This window comes from Macrotis lagotis, chromosome X (genome assembly GCF_037893015.1).
Source record: "Macrotis lagotis isolate mMagLag1 chromosome X, bilby.v1.9.chrom.fasta, whole genome shotgun sequence".
Taxonomy (NCBI): Eukaryota; Metazoa; Chordata; class Mammalia; order Peramelemorphia; family Peramelidae; genus Macrotis; species Macrotis lagotis.
Window position 1 is genome coordinate 549,991,154 of NC_133666.1, and position 18,502 is coordinate 550,009,655.

General features: G+C 38.5%; 2 protein-coding genes across 5 annotated transcripts in view; one reads left to right on the top strand and one right to left on the bottom strand.

The window, feature by feature from the left end:
• Positions 1-5,593, bottom strand: part of MTERF3 (mitochondrial transcription termination factor 3) — a 66,166-nt gene extending 60,573 nt beyond the window's left edge. For 2 of the 4 annotated variants that reach the window (XM_074200339.1, XM_074200338.1), the window contains exon 1: positions 4,133-4,250. The gene's annotated coding sequence lies outside the window, so the exon portion shown is untranslated. Of the gene's footprint in view, positions 1-691; positions 4,024-4,132; positions 4,251-5,546 lie in introns of those variants that run through there. The other 2 variants (XM_074200341.1, XM_074200340.1) reach the window with 2 other exon arrangements.
• PTDSS1 (phosphatidylserine synthase 1) overlaps positions 4,738-18,502 on the top strand; it is a 73,835-nt gene continuing 60,070 nt past the window's right edge. The window contains exon 1 of the mRNA XM_074200336.1: positions 4,738-4,941. Within this exon, the coding sequence (XP_074056437.1) occupies positions 4,763-4,941 (179 nt within the window). The 5' untranslated portion in view covers positions 4,738-4,762. The remainder of the gene's footprint in view (positions 4,942-18,502) is intronic.

An 18,502-nucleotide genomic window follows, 5' to 3' on the forward strand; every position in this document is an offset into this window, starting at 1 on the left:
TACTTATGTCTTGGCTTGTAGTCTTTTCAAGTTGAAGAATTTGCCATCAGTGCAATAGCTGACCTTGAGGCCATGATCATCCTCAGTGAAGACAATTTGATAGCATTGCTGAAAATACCTTGCTAAAAAAAGTATGGGAGCAAGGACAAATCCTTGTTTCACTCCACTGATGACTGGGAAAACATCATCCCCTACCTATCCAGTACCTGGATACACACACTGTCATGGAATTAATGTACAATACTGATGAACTTCTCTGGGCAACCAAATTTTGACATAATTTTCCCTAAACCCCAATGATGAATGTTATCAAAGGCCTTAGTCAGATCTACCAATGTTGTATACAGACCTCTGTTCTATTCCTGCCATTTTTCCCTGGAGTCCTAGGGCAGTAAACACCACATTGACTGTTCCTCTACCCTTTCTGAAGCCACATTGGATCTCAGGAAGGTGACCATCTTCCAGGTGAAGGATCAGTCTACTGAGAAGGACTCTGGCAAGAACCTTACCAGGACTAACTAAAAGAGAAATATCCTGTGATTGTCACATGAGAAGCTATTCCCTTTACCTTTATCAAGACAGACAATGGAGGCATTCTTGAATCCTTGGGGAATAACCTCTTCATGCCATATAACCTGGAAAATTTCCAAATATATTTCAATCAACTTTTGGGTGAGCAGCGGACCCCCACCTTGTAGATTTTAGCTGGAATAGAATCAGTATCAGGTGCTTTTCCACTTGAAAGGAGTCTAATGGCCTTCAAAACCTCTTCTTCAGTTGGAACTTCAGCTAGGGACTGAATGACTTCAATTTGAGGTAAAGGGTTAATAGCTTCTGCATTGATGGATGATAGTCTGTCAAGAACATTTTGGAAGTATTCAGCTCATGTCTCCAGGATCATGTGACAAGATTAAAAGGGACAGAAAGGCAAAGATAAGTTGAAAATCTGTATCGTGAGAGGGTCCACGCATGCCAATGGAACCACAGAAATATTTTTATAATACTTGAGAAATATTCTGAATTTACTTAGTATCAGATCTGGGAGGTTCCTCCAGAAGCCATTTAGATCACCCCCCTCAATAAAGAGATGACGAAACAGCAGTCTAAAAAAAGTTAAATGACCTGCCCAAGTTCAGAGCAGTAGACATTACTAAGGGTAGGATTTAAACAAAATTTGAAGCTTTATCCTGATCTATGATTTTATTATTTTAACTGCTGATGTGGAAAATTAGTAGATCAGTAACTTATTTCTATCTAGCCTTAGAGAGTGACCTGAATCTTGGGAGGGCTTAGATGTTTTACTCAGCTGAGGTAGATTTAAAATGGAAAGAGACAGGCTCTTTGTTGATTAAATTCAGACCTCAATTTCAAGGTCAATATTCTAATTACCACACAATACTTAATTTATGGCTAAATTTTTTTATGAATTTTTGGCAATGAAGAATCTTTCCAAATCTCTTTGCTTGAATATTTCCTTAAAATTACAGTGCAATAACAACCTGAGTTTCACACCCAATTCTGTTATTGACTAGCTATGTGACTATATACAAATAAATTAACTAAGGACCTTTTCAATTTATTTCTAAATGTCTGTAACTCTAGCATAAATTAAAGGGGGAAAAACCCTTAATTTTGTATAATTTTTATAATCTCCAGGGTCCAAATGAGATAGAAGGCAGAATTCTACATTTTGGGGTCATAGATTCAGAGATTTGGACCTTTTTCCCAATGGTGAGGTTCCTTTACTATACAAATAATAATTATAGCTAATATTTATAGTATTTACTGTATGCCAGTCACTGAGGTAAGTGCTCTATGATTATCATCTCATTTGATGTTTATCCCCATTTTACAGATGAGGACATCTGAGACAAAGGATTAAGTGACTTGCCCAGAGTCATACAACTACATGTCTTATTTGATTTTGGGTCTTCCTGACTCTAGGTTCTTGCCACTTAACTACCCCTCAGATGAAGAAATTGAGCTGTGAAATGATTTGCCCAAGGTCACACAGAATTAAGTGGCAAAGCCATGACTCAAACCCATTATCCTTTCTATAGTGCCATGGATCTGGATACACAAGCCAGGGTTTCAAGATAGGATTGGAGAACCTACCACGTCATAGCTCTACAATTCTATTTCTAGGTACTTTACCACCCTCCCTCAAGTTGACCTCTACAATCTCTTTCTGATAGGCAAGTTGTCCCCAAATGACCATTTGAGGAAGTGGCCATGCCATGCTTACTTGCAAACCTACTCTAGCCATGACTCTAAAGAATTTTTCTGAACCTTAGTTCTTAGTACCTCCCACCTTTTTCTGCTCTCTGTAATATGTTTTTTAGAATGTGAGCTCTTTGAAAGATTGTCTTTTTGTTTAAATTTGTACTTCTAGTAGTTAGCACAGGGTCTGATATATAGTAAGCACTTAAAGCACTATGTATTCATCTAAATGTGTGAATACCAGACAGAATATGCCTCCCAATACAGTCCAGTTATCTGGAATTTTTTTTTTTAGTTTTTGTAAGGCAATGGGGTTAAGTGACTTGCCTAAGGCCACAAAGTTAGGTAAGTATTAAGTGTTTGAGGTCGGATCTGCCCTCTTGACTCCAGGGCTGGTGCTCTATCCACTGTGCCACCTAGCTGTCCCTGGAATTCTTATAACTGAAGGGGCACAAGGTTTTAAACCTGACCACCACTAATTAGTTGTTTAACTACCATTAAGTAACTTTTCTCTTTAGATTGCAAACAAAACAGGGGACACAGTCAAAGATAATGAAAAGATAACACACAGGTAACTAGAATCATAGAATATTAGAGAAGGAAAGGACCTTAGAGCATCTAATTCAATTCCATTTTACCCAAGGTACTAGCTTGTTTATCCTTCATTTTAGAAGAGGATCAATATTGTCACAAGGTGATTAGATTTAATCTTGGAGCTGCACAAAGTCATCAGCTTCTCTCTCTCTCTGAGTCATCAGTCCTGTGGCAGGACAAAAGTCAAAACAGCTAGGGAAGACCAGGGACATAGTGGATTGATTAGGAGGGAGCCTGTGCATGCTAGTAGACATCACTGACACCTTGTCAAGGTAATGGATGAGTTTGAGACCTAAGAGCTACCCTCAACCTGCATTAGCCCTTCTGATGGTTTACCAGGTGTGGATGTTTTGAATGCTGTAATTTCCTGCAGCTACAGGAGAGTTGGATCAATCAGGTAGATTCCAAAGGTGAATAAGCAGCCCTGAAAAGGGCTGGAAAACCCTCACACCAGGGGTTCCAGTCCTCAGGAACACTCCATACACTGCTACTCCTCAGGCAGAATTAACAGCCAAGCCAGGATTCCCACCCAGCTACATTTTCAATGAACACTTGCTTGGGAACTACTAATTTGTCCTACAGTGCTTAGCAAGGAACAATACATTTGAGAATGCTCATAAATTCCACTTGATAATTTGTCTTATGGGAACTAATTTACACAGGAGGTGAAAAAAAAACCTTAATTAACTTTATAGTTTATTAAAATATTCAACGGTCCTTATAAAGCTTGCAAGATGCCAAAACCAGCTCCTACTACCTTTATGTTGGATCGTTCTCTTCTCTTCGAATATACCTTTTTCTCAGATATCAGACCTTGCAGAGTAAGAAAAATAAAAAGTAAATCCGTATAGAAACATCCGGGATACTCCCCTAGGGAATGAATGGAGTCTAATAAATCACATTAACTATCATTGGGAGGCCGCCCCTATTCCAGGCTCGGCTTTGGGCCTGGCCCGCTCTGGCCTCAGGCGGTACCAATCGGGCTGGACACCGGTGCACTTGCGGTCCCCTGGGGGTCCGTGGATGGATTTCAAGGAGGCCATCAACGTGCTTCAACGTGACTTGTATTTAGTTATTAATTGTTTTGTGTATTTAAGAGTATGATTGTAAACAGAGCTTCGGAGGGGACATCAGGGAAAAAAGGATCTGCAATTCCCGCACCGGCCGTACCCAAGGTTCCTAGCGAAGGCGGGGAAGAGCCGCAGTTCGGAGCGGGCCGGAAGTGAGCGAGCCCGCGGCCCGGTTGGGCCGGGCCCGAGCCCGAGGGGGGGCCCGGCCCGCCCCGGGCCCGAAATCCCCTCCCCGCCCCCCGCTTTACCTGCCGCGGGTCCCGCCCAGCTGCTCGGCTCCGCCGGGGCCCGGATCTCCGGGCCGGCCCAGCCTCCCGGGCCACCTCCAGCAGCCCCCGCGGCGCGCGCCCGCGCCCGCTCCTCCGCGGCCCCGCTCCCCACGTGGGCCGCCGGCGCGGGAGAGCTCATCGGCGGCCCCGGGCGGGGGGGTGCGGAGGCGGCGGCGGATAAAGCAGACAGCGAGCGACGTGCTTTTTCTTCTTTCTCCGCCTTCTCCTAAGCTGTGCTAGCGTAGAGACTCGGGACGAGCTTCGAAGGGGGCGAGGACCCCTGAGCCCACGCCTGGCCTCTGCGGGCTCCGCGGCGCCCCCCTGTCCCCGAGCGGAGTCCGCAAGGCCGCTGTCCCCGTCGCCCCGCCCCGCCGGCCTCGGCCGCCCGCTCCCCCGCGCGTGCGCGCGCTCCCGCCTCTGCTCGGCTCCAGCCCGGGCCCCGCCGGCCGCCCGCCCTCCGCCGCCGCCGCCGCCGCCGCCGCCGCCGCCGCCCGCCCAAGCTCCTCGGTCCCTCCTCGCCGCCCCCCGGCGCGGCCCGCCGCAGCCACGGCCGCCGCCGGCGCCCCCGCGGGCCGGGCAGAGGCGGGGGGCTGGTGGTCCGGGGGGGCCATGGCGTCGTGCGTGGGGAGCCGGACCCTGAGCAAGGACGATGTCAACTACAAGCTGCATTTCCGGATGATCAACGAGCAGCAAGTGGAGGACATCACGCTGGACTTCTTCTACCGGCCGCACACCATCACGCTGCTCAGCTTCACCATCGTCAGCCTCATGTATTTCGCCTTCACCCGGTGAGGGGCCGGGGTGGCGGTGGCCGGGCCGGGGCCGGGCCGGGGTGGCGGGGGCCCGCTCCGGGCTGCGGCCCAGTGAGGAGCCGGGTCTCGGGGGAGGGGAGGGGATGCTGCTGCCCTGGGGTGTGAACACACCTCTGCGCTCTGAGCTCTGCGCTCTGAAGGGATTTCCAGCTCTCCTCCCTTTTCCGTCCTTTTCCTTCCTTCTTTCCTCTCTTTTCCATCCTTTTCCTCCCTTTTCCTTCTTTCCTCCCTTTTCCATCCTTTTCCTTCCTTTCCTTCTTTTCTTCCTTTTCCATCCTTTTCCTTCCTTCTTTCCTCCCTTTTCCATCCTTTTTCTTCCTTCTTTCCTCCCTTTTCCATCCTTTTTCTTCCTTCTTTCCTCCCTTTTCCATCCTTTTTCTTGCTTCTTTCCTCCCTTTTCCATCCTTTTCCTTCCTTCTTTTCCTTCCTTCTTCCCTCCCTTTTCCATCCTTCTTTTCCTTCCTTCTTTTCCTTCCATTCCCTTCCTTCCTCCCCCTTGATTCTCTACTTCTCAGACATCTGCAGCCCACAGACTGAAACCCTATAGACAAGATCCACTTTTATCTCAGTGTGGGTGTTACCTCTCTGTTCTTGGGGCAGATGTAGGTGCTTTGCCTCAACAGCGGCAGGTTGCCCTTGGCCTCTGGGGGGTATCTGGGTATCTGCGCCTTCATGTATGTAAGTGTCTCAGGGGAAGGACCAGACTGTTTTGTCCTCGCTTCACACCGTGTGGTATGGCTGAGTGAACAGATTTAATGCTCTGGCAGTAAATCAGACTGTCACCAAGTACAGAGTACATTGGGAAATCTCATTGTACAACAACATTTCGGCTTCATCTCATCCTAAATCATTTGTAATGCTGAATTAGTGACTGTAAAGAAGGTATGTGGTAGAGAAGGAAATGCTTTGGAATGTCTATTGATCAAATTGATAGATGTTCACGTTTTATATTAACTTCAATTAAACTTTTTTTTAGCTAAGGTTGGGAATAGTAAGGAAACCAGTGAGTTTAGGAAATGATGGAAGTGAACTGTTTTTGTTTTTAAGAGGATAGGGGGAGGGGAGAAATGCTACTGTATCATCTCCTTGTCTCTTAGTTCACCCAAAGCCCCATGAGAATAGAACTCTCTTCCTGTTTGTTATTTCTGAAACTTCTGTTCTGGAAAGTGTTTCCTTCTTTTCATCATTCTTTTTTAAGTTTTTTTTTTTTGGCAAGGCAGTGGTGTTAAGTGGCTTCCCCAAGGCCACACAGCTAGGTAATTAAGGATCTGATTTGAACTCAGGTACTCCTGACTCCAGGGCCAGTGCTCTATCCACTGTACCACCTAGCCACCCCAAAAGTAATTTCCTTCTTCTAATGTATAACTCTTAAATTGGATGGAAAATTGCCATAATAGTAGAGTTGCTGATGCTAGAGTGAACTTGTCTTCTGTGTAATGAACTCAATGGCATAGCATAGAGAAGAACAAATCTGTATTTTTAATTATTTTAGCCTCCTTTATGTATCTTAGCAGAGGAATTTTCCTTCAAATCTCCCAATGCCAAGGTAACCACAGGTCTGATTTTTGACATAGCTTCTCACCCTATACCCCAAACAAAAGAATGAAGCCATCTTCTTGTAGTGTAAAAAGCTTTGAACTTTGTTAGGGGATATATAAGAGTTCAGTTCCAGGTTCTAGTACCTGTTTGCCCTTGAGCAAATTAATCTTTTTGGATTTCAGTTGCTCATATTAGAGTCAGGGATTGAACTAAATGACCTCTGAGGTCTCTTCTTACCCTAGATCTAGGATCCTATGAGTTCTTTAAAGTCAAATTGTATGGTGTTTTTTTTTTGTTTTGTTTTGTGTTTTAGAATCCTGACCATCAGGAAGAGATAAAAATCATATTCTCAGGGCATCAGATAATTTGATCATTATGTAAAAAGATAGGCACCTTAGTCAACCTGATCACCTATCCAATTTTCCAGGACATTTAAACCTTCTCTGTAGCATCTTTCTCCCTAAAGTCATGCATGATTCAAGATTATATATGGTGTTCTAGCAGAGATTGGGTGGCCATTTGTCAGAAATGTTGAAGGAAATGATTCAGTATATCTTTAGGGCTAACATTAGATGACTTCATTTCATTATGTTCCAATTAAATTTTTACAAAATAATGTACATAACAATGCTACATTTTCCATGATATTACATAAATATAAGCTTTGGTGATGATTCTTTCCACTATTTCCTGATCTATGAAGAAGGGGAAGGGCTGGCACTGTGTTGAATGGGGATTGCATTTGATAGCCTTTAAGGTCCTGTGATTTTTATATCACCTTATCTTAATTACTTAATTGTAATTATTTTTTTCCCTTTTAGCAGATATCCTGCCATGGAGATCTGTTTTGTTCTGTAAATTCTCCAGTAATGTTACAAAAGCAATTATTCTCTTCTATCCACATTATTTTATAGCATCTATCTTAGAATCTTCAGTATTGTATATACTTAGTCTTAAATGAAATTTTGCTATTTAGCACAATTATTTTGGTAAATTCTTTTAAAAATGTTTTCTGTTTTTCAAAGATTAGTTATGACTAATGAGGATGAGAAATACTTTCAAGAAGCACTTGAGCAATAGGTGAGAAATAGTGTGCAGATAATATCACATGGTAATTTTTTATACCACAAAGATATGCCCCAAATTTAGGAAAGGAAAGGTTTAAGGAATCTCAACACAAGCTACTAACAAGTTTGTATTTGCCAAATAGCTGCTAGCCTGACTGGAAACACCATAATATAAACCAAGTTAAATATTATGAGAACATTTTCCCTAAGATTTTAAATTTTAAATTTGTCACCATGAATATTGCACAAAGAACTATGAACATTAATGTTTTTATTTATCTTTCAAAAAGATAATTGAACATTTTCTGTATTTGTACAACCAAAGCAGGACCAGAATAATATTTGCCTCAAGTTCAGAGTATAATATTGTGTAGCAGAACCTCCATATTTATTCATCATGATTCATTACTCACGGTTTCTTAGAAGTGGGTAATATGTGAATTGTTGAATTACCAGCTCAAGCTTTTGACTTATAAATGCCAAATTCTTTGGACTTATAAAATGTCAATTATCAGTTTACACTCTTACCATTACTTGTTTGTAGAATTGTTAAGAATCAGCCTTTTTGACTAATTGAGCACAAATCATCCTTCTCCATAGGAAAGATGATTTGCCAAGTTTGTTTTATTGATTCAGTTAGACATTTCTTAAACATCTACTTTCATTTACTGAGCAAACATTTATTAAGAACCTACAGTATATTGGGCATTGTTCTAGTCACTGGGATGGTATAAAGTCTAAATAAGACAAGTCTCTGCCTGTTCAGTAACTTAGAATCTAGCAGGGAAATATGACACATAAAAAGCACTTATGTAGAAGTTCAGGAGAGTTTTTATGTGTACAGGTGATAAAGATATAAAGATGAAGAATATCCAAGGACTTTTCCATGCAGTGAACATCCTGATGTTTTACATATATGGACCATAAAGCATGTTTACAATATGTTGGAGATTTACATAGTACCATGAGAGATTTAAAGAGATTGCCATTTCTGGCTAGGAGAAGTAAGGGAAATTTGATGAAGATGAAGACTTGATAGTTAAGAGATTCAGTAAGTAAAGATAGGGTAGAATAGTACTTTCCATTTGTTGTAGACATAGGGAAGGGAAGGACTGACAAGGAAATAACATTCCTTCTGGGCTGGAATGTAGAGTACATGCTAAATACTAAGATATAAAAGGCTAGGTTTGGAGCAGATACAGTTGTGAGAAGATTTGAATACTGGGATCCTGGAGCTTGAACTTTATTTGGAAAGTAATAGGAAGCTGTTTAAGATTTGTTTAGTAGGGGACTGACTTGAACAAAGGAAGAAGAGCCTAATTTGTCAAAGTGAGAAGTACTGAGGGCCTGAATTAGAATGTAAAAGGAGAGGAGGAAACTGATATGACAAAGTCCTTGAGGGAGAAGATTGATGGGACTTGACAAACTGACTGGATGTGGGAGGTGATTTTTTTTTCCCAGGCTGAGTGTCTGAAAGAACATTAATTTGAGGTACCATTAAAAAAAATAACAGTTCACAGAAGGATCAGGTTTGAGGGGAGGAGGTTGAAGACATTTCATGACATTTGAATTTGAGGTGACATTTAAATTTGAGGGACCAATTGAGCATCCTGTTTTTTTTCTACTTTACTAACAGATCTCTAGGAAAAGTAGTCCATATTTGTGACCTCAAATTTTCTTCTGATTATGCTTCCCTCAGTCCCTTTTGTTCTTACTACTACTGAAATTTCTCTCACCTATTCAGAAAAAACATTAAGAAGAGAGAGCTAGACTACTTTGGGGGAATTGCAAGACTCCCTTACTGACCCTAGGCTTCCCTTATCAAGATAGATTTGAGCAAGGAATGACAGGTGGACAACCAGTGCTCCTCCACAGTGGTACCCTTACAATGTCAGGAGAGAATGAGGAAGTCCTCCAGCATAGATCAGACAGATCCCTTGTGGTAAACTTTGGGAAGATTTGTTAAAAGTTGCAAAAGTTGGGTGGATTATTCAGGAAATCCTAGATTCATTTGAGTTTTTAATATATCAAATATCTATTTAGTACTTTATATACAAATATACAATTTACATATTGAAATATTTGAGTATTGTATATAAAATGGATAGATACATATCCACACATATTTGGGTCGCCTGAGGACTTAACACTAAAATTAATATCCTTTATCATTCCTTATTCTTCTGTACAAATTTAGCAGAGATATATTAAGTGCCTATTGCATGCAAAGCACTCTACTAGACAATAGTGATTTTTCAGGACAAAAAGGGAAGAGCTTATGGCAAAGTGAATAGAGCACTGGGCTTTCAGACAGGAAGACCTGAGTTCAAATTTTACAACAGGCATTTATTTAATAGCTCTGTGTTTGTGGACAAGTTGCTGAAACCTCTCTATTTCTTCACCTTTTGAATGAATTTTGAATGAATGAATGGCCTCTTAAGGTTCCTTCCAGTTTTAAACAACTAATTAAAAAAAAATCTTAACTGGTTTCTCTGTAGTGCTTTTAGGTTAGCAAGGAGTTTTGCAAATATGAAATTTTGTTTATTAAAAAAAGATAAAGAAACTTGAGGTTAAATGCCTCAGTGATCAAATGTCAAGAGTGCTGAATTTGAAATCAAGAGACCTGGATTTAAATTCTCGGTTTCATTTAATAATCGTTGGATTAAGCAAGTCATTTAAGCAAGTCTTCAGCTTTAGTTTCCTAACCTATCTTGTATGCTCAAGACACAGGATGGGTAGGTCACCCTATCTGACCTGTTCCTTCTCTTTTCTCCTGATATCTATATTTTCATAGTTCTCTTACTTCTCCAACTACTTCTAGCTCTTTTATTGACTCATCTTCTCCCTCCCTAAATAATACTAAGGCTCTGCCTTTATTCTCTCTCCTGACAAGCTCTCTTCCACTTCCTCATTGATTTTCATTATTCTGTCCCTCCTCACTCCCATAAACACTCTACATTGTTGCCCGAGTCATCTTCCTAATGACCATGGGTCTGATGTTACTTCCTTACTTAGAAATCTTCAGTGGTTTCCAACAGCCTACTGAAGAAATTCAGCCAACATTTTAAGACTCTCTCTTCGAAAGCTAAAATCCAGCTGCCACCTTCTACTTTGTCCTTATACTACTAAATGCTTTCCAGATTCTCTGGTATGTGGAAAGTAGATTCCTTGAGTGCAAGGGCAGTAGATCTTTTAATTTTGTGTTCCTTCACTTACACTACCTCGATGCATATATGCATCTTTCCTATCTCCTAAACAAATGCCTGAGTCTATAGTAGGTTTTGAGCAAATATGTATGACATCTGACATCATTCCTTGCTTCTCAAATATATTTTTGGTAAGTACTTTGACTTTTTTTCAATTGTTATATCTTACTTCTCTTCCTTTCATTTCATTGTTCATGCCAAACCCGTATGGATATAGCCAACCATCATCAGTCTAATAGTTGTGGAAATGTCATGATCCTTGATGCCATTTTCTCCAGTCTTTGTCTTATCCAGTAAGAATTTCTGAAAACCCTTTTCCTCTCCTTAATTGGTATCACAATGAAAGTGTTTCAAAATCAAATCTGTCCCCATCCCCCATTTTATTGTCTATAAAATAGATATAGACCAATTTCCCTAGTGAATATTGATGCAAAAAATTTAAATAAAGTGTTAGCAAAGAGATTACAGCAATTTAGCACCAAGATAATATGCTACGACAAGGTAAAGGTTATACCATGAATGCAAGGCTGGTTCAGTATTACGAAAACTGTCAGCATAACTGACCGTACCAATAACAAAACTAACAGAAGTCATAGGATTATCTGAATAGATGATGAGATGTTTTGACAGTACCTATTCCTATTAAAAACACTAAAAAAGCATAGAAGAGTAAATGGAGTTTTCCTTAAAATGATAAGCAGTGTCTATCTAAGACCATAAGCAAGCATTATATGTAACCAGGGATAAGCTAGAAAGCCTTCCGAATAAGATTAGGGATGAAACAAGGATGCCCATTATCACCCTGTTATTTAGGTTTGTACTAGAAATGTTGTCTTCTGCAATAAAAGAAGAAAAAGAAATTGGAGGAATTAGAACAGGAAATGTGGAAATAAAACTCACTCTTTGCAGGTGATATGATGATATAGTTAAAGAATCCTAGAGTATCAACTAAAAAACTACTTGAAACAATTAACTCTAGCAAAGTTGCAGGATGTAAAATAAATCCACATAAATCACCAGCATTTCTATATATTACCAGCAAAACCCAGCAGCAAGAAGTAGAAAGAAAAATTCCATTTAAAATAACTGTAAATAATATAAAATTTGCGGGACTCTACCTGCCAAGACAAACCCAGGCACTATGAACATAATTGAAAAACACTTTTTATACAAATTAAGTCAGATCTAAACAACTGAAAAAAAATCAAGACTGTTCTAGCTAAATTAATTTATTTATTCAGTGCCATTATCAAGCAAACTACCAAAAAATTGTTTTATATGGCTATAAAAAAATACTAGCAAAATTCATCTGGAAGAACAAAAGTTCAAGAATATCAAGAATTAGTTAGGGGGGAAAACGTGCAAAGAAAGATGACCTATCCATAGATCTAAAACTATATTATAAAGCAGCAGTCATCAAAACTATTTGGTTTTGGCTAAGAAACTAGAGTGGTAGATCAGTGGAATAGATTAGGAACACAAGACAGTGATAAATGACTATAATAATCTACTGTTTGATAAACTCAGTCCTCCCAACTTTTGGGATTAAAAACTATATATTTGACAAAAACTGCTAGGAAAACTGGAAAGTAGTATTTCAGAATCTAGGCACAGACCAACATCTCACTTCCTATACCATGATAAGGTTGAAATGAGTACATATTTTAGATATACAGGTGAGACCATAAGCCAGTTAGAACATGGAATAGTTTATCTCTCAGATCTATGAAGAGAGGAAGAGTTTATGACCAAGGAAGAAATAGAGAAGATTATAGAATGCGAAATGGATAATTTTAATTGCAGTAAATTTAAAAAAAATGCATAAACAAAATCAGTTCAGCCAAAATTAGAAGAAAAGCATAAAACTGGGAGACAATTTTACAGCCAGTGTTTTTGACAAAGCCTCATTTATAAACTATATATAGAGAACTATGTCAAATTTATAAAAATACAATTCATTCCTCAAGTGATGAATGGTAAAAGGATATGAATAGTCAGTTTTCAGATGAAGAAATTAAAGCTATTAATAGTCATATTTTAAAAAATCTAAATCACTATTGATTTGAGAAATGCAAATTAAAACAACTGTGAGGTAGCATTTCACATCTATCAGATTAACTAATATGACAGAAAAGGAAAAAAAGATAAATGTTAGAGGGGATGTAAGAAACCTGGACACTAATCTAGTGTTGGAGGAGTTGTGAATTGATCCAGCCATTCTGGAGAGCAATAAGGGACTGTGCCCAAAGGGTAATAAAACTGTGCATAGCCTTTGATCTATCATTAACACTACTAGGTATGGATCCCAAAGAGATCATGAAAAGGGGGTAAAATGTCCAAAAATTTTTATAACAACTCTTTTTGAGGTGGCAAAGAATTGGAAGTTGAGGGGATGCCCATCAATTGGGAAATCAATCAATTGAGGTCAGGATTCCCAAGTGTTGATTCTTGCCCTACTACTGAACAAGTTGTGATATGTGAATATGGTGAGATCCTATTGTTCTGTAAGAAATGATGAGCAGGCAGATTTGAGAAAAATCTGGAAAGACTTACATGAACTAATGATGCTATAAGTGAAGTGAGCAAAACCAAGAGAATATTAACACAGTAACAGCAACATTGTGTCGTAATCAGCTATGATAGACTTAGCTCCTCTGAGCAATACAGTGATCAAAGGCAATATCAAAAGACTTGTGATGGAAAATGCCATCCTCGAATTTGTTTTTTTTCTCTTTTCTGATTCTTCTTTTACAACATAACTAATGTGGAAATATGTTTAGCATGATTGTACATGTATAACCTATATCAAACTATGAACTTTTGTATGTTTCAAGTTCTCTTTATCAGTAGTAAATGATTGAGGATAGAGGGGGAGGAATTAGACCTCCCTTTTAGTTAGAGAATTGCTGCCTTAATAGAAATTATTCACAGAACTCCAGGAAGAAATGTTCCAACAAAAATTTCATGAGTGTTTTGAATTTGAATTGATTACTCCTGTCTAAAGTCTTTATTTAGCTTTCAGTTATTCTCTTATTTAGCTTTCTCTCAGTAATTCTCTAGGTTGGCACATACAAAGTCTGAATACCAAGTTAATACTTGTGGATTTTCTGATTTTGAGGAATTATTCTCCATTTCACAAGCAATATTTTTCTAGAATCAATCTTTGCAAACAAAGATCTCACAGCTTAGAGGATCATGATGATGATAAATAAATTTTCAAAGAATTTTCTCTCACCTTGGTGGAGACTGTGGGAGAACTCAGTAGCTTTTTGGAATACTTTTGGTTACAGACATTTGTCATGCATATGATTAGGCCTCTGTGACTCATTCACTTCATTTCTACAGGCTTACTAGATAAAAATTACAATTATTTGCTTATCAGATAAATATTAGAGTAAGTTGTTTGGTTACCATCCAGGTTGCTGTGGTTACTCAGAGGTCCTGAAAAGAGAACTCCCTCTTCTCCTTAATTTTCACACAGTTTAGATATTGGGTATCCTTTTTTCTAATACTTATAATCATAATAGTTAAACTGTCTTGACCTGGATCCCATATTGAGGTTAGGATTCCTAAGTTTTTGTTCTTGCCCTACCACTAACTATGGTTTTAGACAAATCAGAGGAAGATGATGATGATGATAACAATAATAATACTATTAATATAGCTAGCATTTGAATAGTGCTTTAGTAGGTTTGCAGAGCACTTTACAAATATGTCACATTCTCACAACAATCCTGGGTCACATAGTAAGGATTTGAGACAGGATTTGAAGCCAGGTTTTCTTTATTCCAGGTCCTGTTCTCTTAACAAGAGAAGGAAAGGATCTCAGAAGCCAACAAGTTCATCTTTTTTCATTTTACAGGTGAAGAAACTGAGGTGCAGAGGAAATTAAGTGCCTTACCCCAAAGATCATGCATATCAACTAGTCATTTAAGTTTTATGCCTCACCTTTCATTTGTCAAATAAGCATACCTCAGAGCATCAAATAATGCCTTCCTCGAAGGGTTTCCATTAAAGATTCCAATAAAGTTACAAATGTAAAAAAAGTGCTTTCTAAGCTCTTTGAGGGCAGTAGTAACATGTCTTCTTCATCTTTGTATGTTTCTCAACTTCTAGTTCCAAGTCTTGAACAAAATGTCTATTCTTCATTCAGTATGTGTTAAATGAAAAAATAGAATTGTTATCTAATAAACCTGAAATTTAGAAAGCAGATAGAAACCTTCCTGAGTTTCTGGAAGACTTAGGTCAGTTATTCTGTGACATAGATTAGCGTGTGACCATGGGCTTATCACTTAATTTTGCAATTCTCCCCACCTCCAACTGTCTTAAGATTAGAAGCTAACAGAAGAGAGTTTTCCCATAATAGACCTTCTCTACACTATGAAATCACAGGTCAACAGCCTTGCCTCCTACCTTCATACATATACTAATTGGGGGGGGGAATCTGAGAATAGATTGGCATTCTTTTTTTTTTAAATAAAAGGAAGATTTTATTTATTTTGAATTTTACAGTTTTTCCCCTAATCTCACTTCTCTCCCCACCACCCTCCACAGAAGGCAGTCTATTAGTTTTTACATTGTTTCCACGGTATACATTGATCTAAGATTGATCTAAGTTGAATGGGATGAAAGAGAAATCAGAGCCTTAAAGAAGAAAAATAAAGCATAAGAGATAACAAAATTACATAATATGATAACAGGTTTTTTTTTAAATTAAAGGTAATAATCTTTGGTCTTTGTTCAAACTCCACCATTATTTCTTTTTTTTTTCCCTTTGGATACAAATAGTGTTCTTCATCGCAGATAGTCCAGAATTGTGCCTGCTTGTTGCATTGATGGAATGAGCAAGTTCATTAAGGTTGATCTTCACCTCCATGTTGCTGTTAGGGTGTACAATGTTATTCTGGTTCTGCTTATCTCACTCAGCATCAATTCATGCAAATTCTTCAAGGCTTCCCTGAATTCCCATCCCTCCTGGTTTCTAATAAAGCAATAGTGTTCCATGACATACATACACCACAGTTTAAGTCATTCCCCAATTGAAAGACATTCACTTAATTTCCAGGGCTGTTATTAATATTTTTGTACAAGTGATGTTTTTATCCTTTTTCATATAGATTGTCATTCTTTAAAGCAACGTTCAGCTTTTGTGGTTTTTTTAGTTTTGTTCTATACTTCAAAGAATATTATTTGGTTGGAAAAAGGAGATCTGGTTAATAGATATGTCTAACAGTTTTAGCAAAGGTTTAATTTGGCTAGTGTCATATCATGGGTCTATATCAACCCACAGAGGGAAGTATTCTAGTATGGCAGAAAAGAACCTGAGTCAGGTGGACCAGGTTTAAGTGCTGATTTATTAATCCTAGTACTCAGTACACTGATCAATGTAACTTTACTAGTTGAGCTTAGCACAATGGCATATAATAATGATAATTAAGGTCTTCAAAGTTTGATAATTCCTCATGTGATTCCCACAACAAACTTACAATTACTTCATTTTACAGATGAAGAAACTGAGGTTAAATGCCTTGGGATTAGTAAATTGTCTGAGACAGCTCAGGGGCACAGAGGATAGAGGGTTGGCCCAGGAGACAACAAGATCTGAGTTCAAATGTGGCCTCAGATACTTACTGGCTATGACCCTGGCCGAGTCATTTGGCCCTGTTTGCCTTAGTTTCCTCATCTGTAAAATGAGGTGGCAAATTGCCCTGCTGTAAGGCTTAAATGAGATACTTGTGAAGCTCTTAGTACAGTTTTTGGCACATGGTGGGTACTATGTAAATACTAGCTCTCATCACCTCAACTTACACAGCTGGGAGGGGTCTGAGGGTCACAGAATTCTCTGAGACTGCAGTTTGTACATTTAAGTGACCAAGGCTCTTCTAAATGGAAATATATGTATCCCCTATATTTTCCAGTTAGTCTGAATCCTTAATAAAAACTTTAATAGAATCTTTAATAGAAATTGCCCTTGGAATAGGTTGTAAGAGTTCTAGAATGCACAAGTTATTTTAGTATAGTGATGATAATGATGGTGGTAGTGATGGTGATTGAGTTGCAGCATTGTCAGGATGCCTTATCTGTATTACTTCCATGCTTTTAAGGAGCCCCCAGAACTTGTGTTTTTTTTTTGTTTCTTTTTTTTTTTAAGGTTTTTTGCTAGGCAAATGGGATTAAGTGGCTTGCTTAAGGCCACACAGCTAGGTAATTAAGTGTCTGAGGCTGGATTTGAACTCAGGTACTCCTGACTCCAGGGCTGGTGCTCTATCCACTGCACCACCTAGCTGCCCCCTGTGTTTTTTTTGTTTCTAAGAATTCATTAAGTGAGCACTCTAGTCTTTGTCCCATATCAGAATTTATAGATTTCATCAAAATGATAACCCAAATTATATTACTTTTGTGATCCTCATCCTTTAAACAAGAGACCAGTAATTTTGAAAGATAAGTGAGTTGAAAGCTTGGCCTACATGATGACACTTCTCTGTATTGTATTTAGCAGTTTGATGTCATGTAAGCCCCCAAAAATACAATATGATAATACTGGCTAATGCTATCCTTGGAGCTAATTGATTTCTATCATTTATAAAACCGTAGTTCAATGGCTAATCAAAACATCAGTCATATAACAGATATGTAAGACCTTGAGACATCTTTGCCCTCCAAAATAGTTTCCCCTTGTAACTCAAGATTATGAATAATTTGAATAATTTAGATATTTTCTTTTTCCAGTTATTCTCTCCTTTAAAATTTTCCACTTTGTAAGCAGGGGTGAACATTGTGCAAAGTAGCAGTAACATCGTATGATGATCAACTGTAATAGACTTATCAGCACTTCTCAACAATGCAATGATCCAAGACAATTTCTAAAGTTTCTTGATGGAAAGTGCTCTCTGCATCCAGAGACAGAACTAGGAGGTCTGAATGCCGATCAAAGCATACTATTTTTATTTTTATTGTTTTTCCTTTCTCGTGGTTTCTTTTTTCATTCTGATTGTTCTTTCACCTCATGAATAATGTGGAAATATATTTAACATGATTGTATGTGTATAACCTATATCAGATTGCTTGCTTTCTTGATGAGGGAAGGGAAAGAAGAAGAAAAATTTAGAACTCAAAATCTTTTTTAAGAAAAAAGGTATGTTGAAAACAATATATGTAGTTGGAAAAAATAAAATACTACTAGGTGCAAAAAAACTTACATTTTATTCAATCCTGATGCTTCGTTTTCCTTTTTACCTTCCACCAGAAATGTTCTTTTCCTATCATTCTTCCTTAGAAACAAGTGCTTATTATGAGCATCTTTACTGTAATGCTGCTGTCCCTTCAGCCAGACAACATTATCTTCTTTCCCTTCAGATCAATCTCATGTTTCCTGCTTTCTCATCTTGCTTTTATTTTTCTATTATCTACTCAAACAAAATAACAGGCTGAACTTAATAAACTTCCTATATCTTCCTACTTCCAATAATTATCAATAATTCAGATAATCTTATTAAATATCTAATATTCTCAGTTTTCATTTTTCCCTTCCTGCAATCATCAAATGTGTTATTTGATTCTCTTCATGTAAACTTCAAGAGTCTTTCTCTTCCTCTCCATGGCTAATGCAAAAGTTCTCATCAATCTTGAAAATTTTGCCTGTTTTATAATAATTCTATTCCTTTCCTTTGTTCACAGTTCTTTTGTTTCAATAATGAATATCATCTTTTTTCTTCCTTTTAAGTT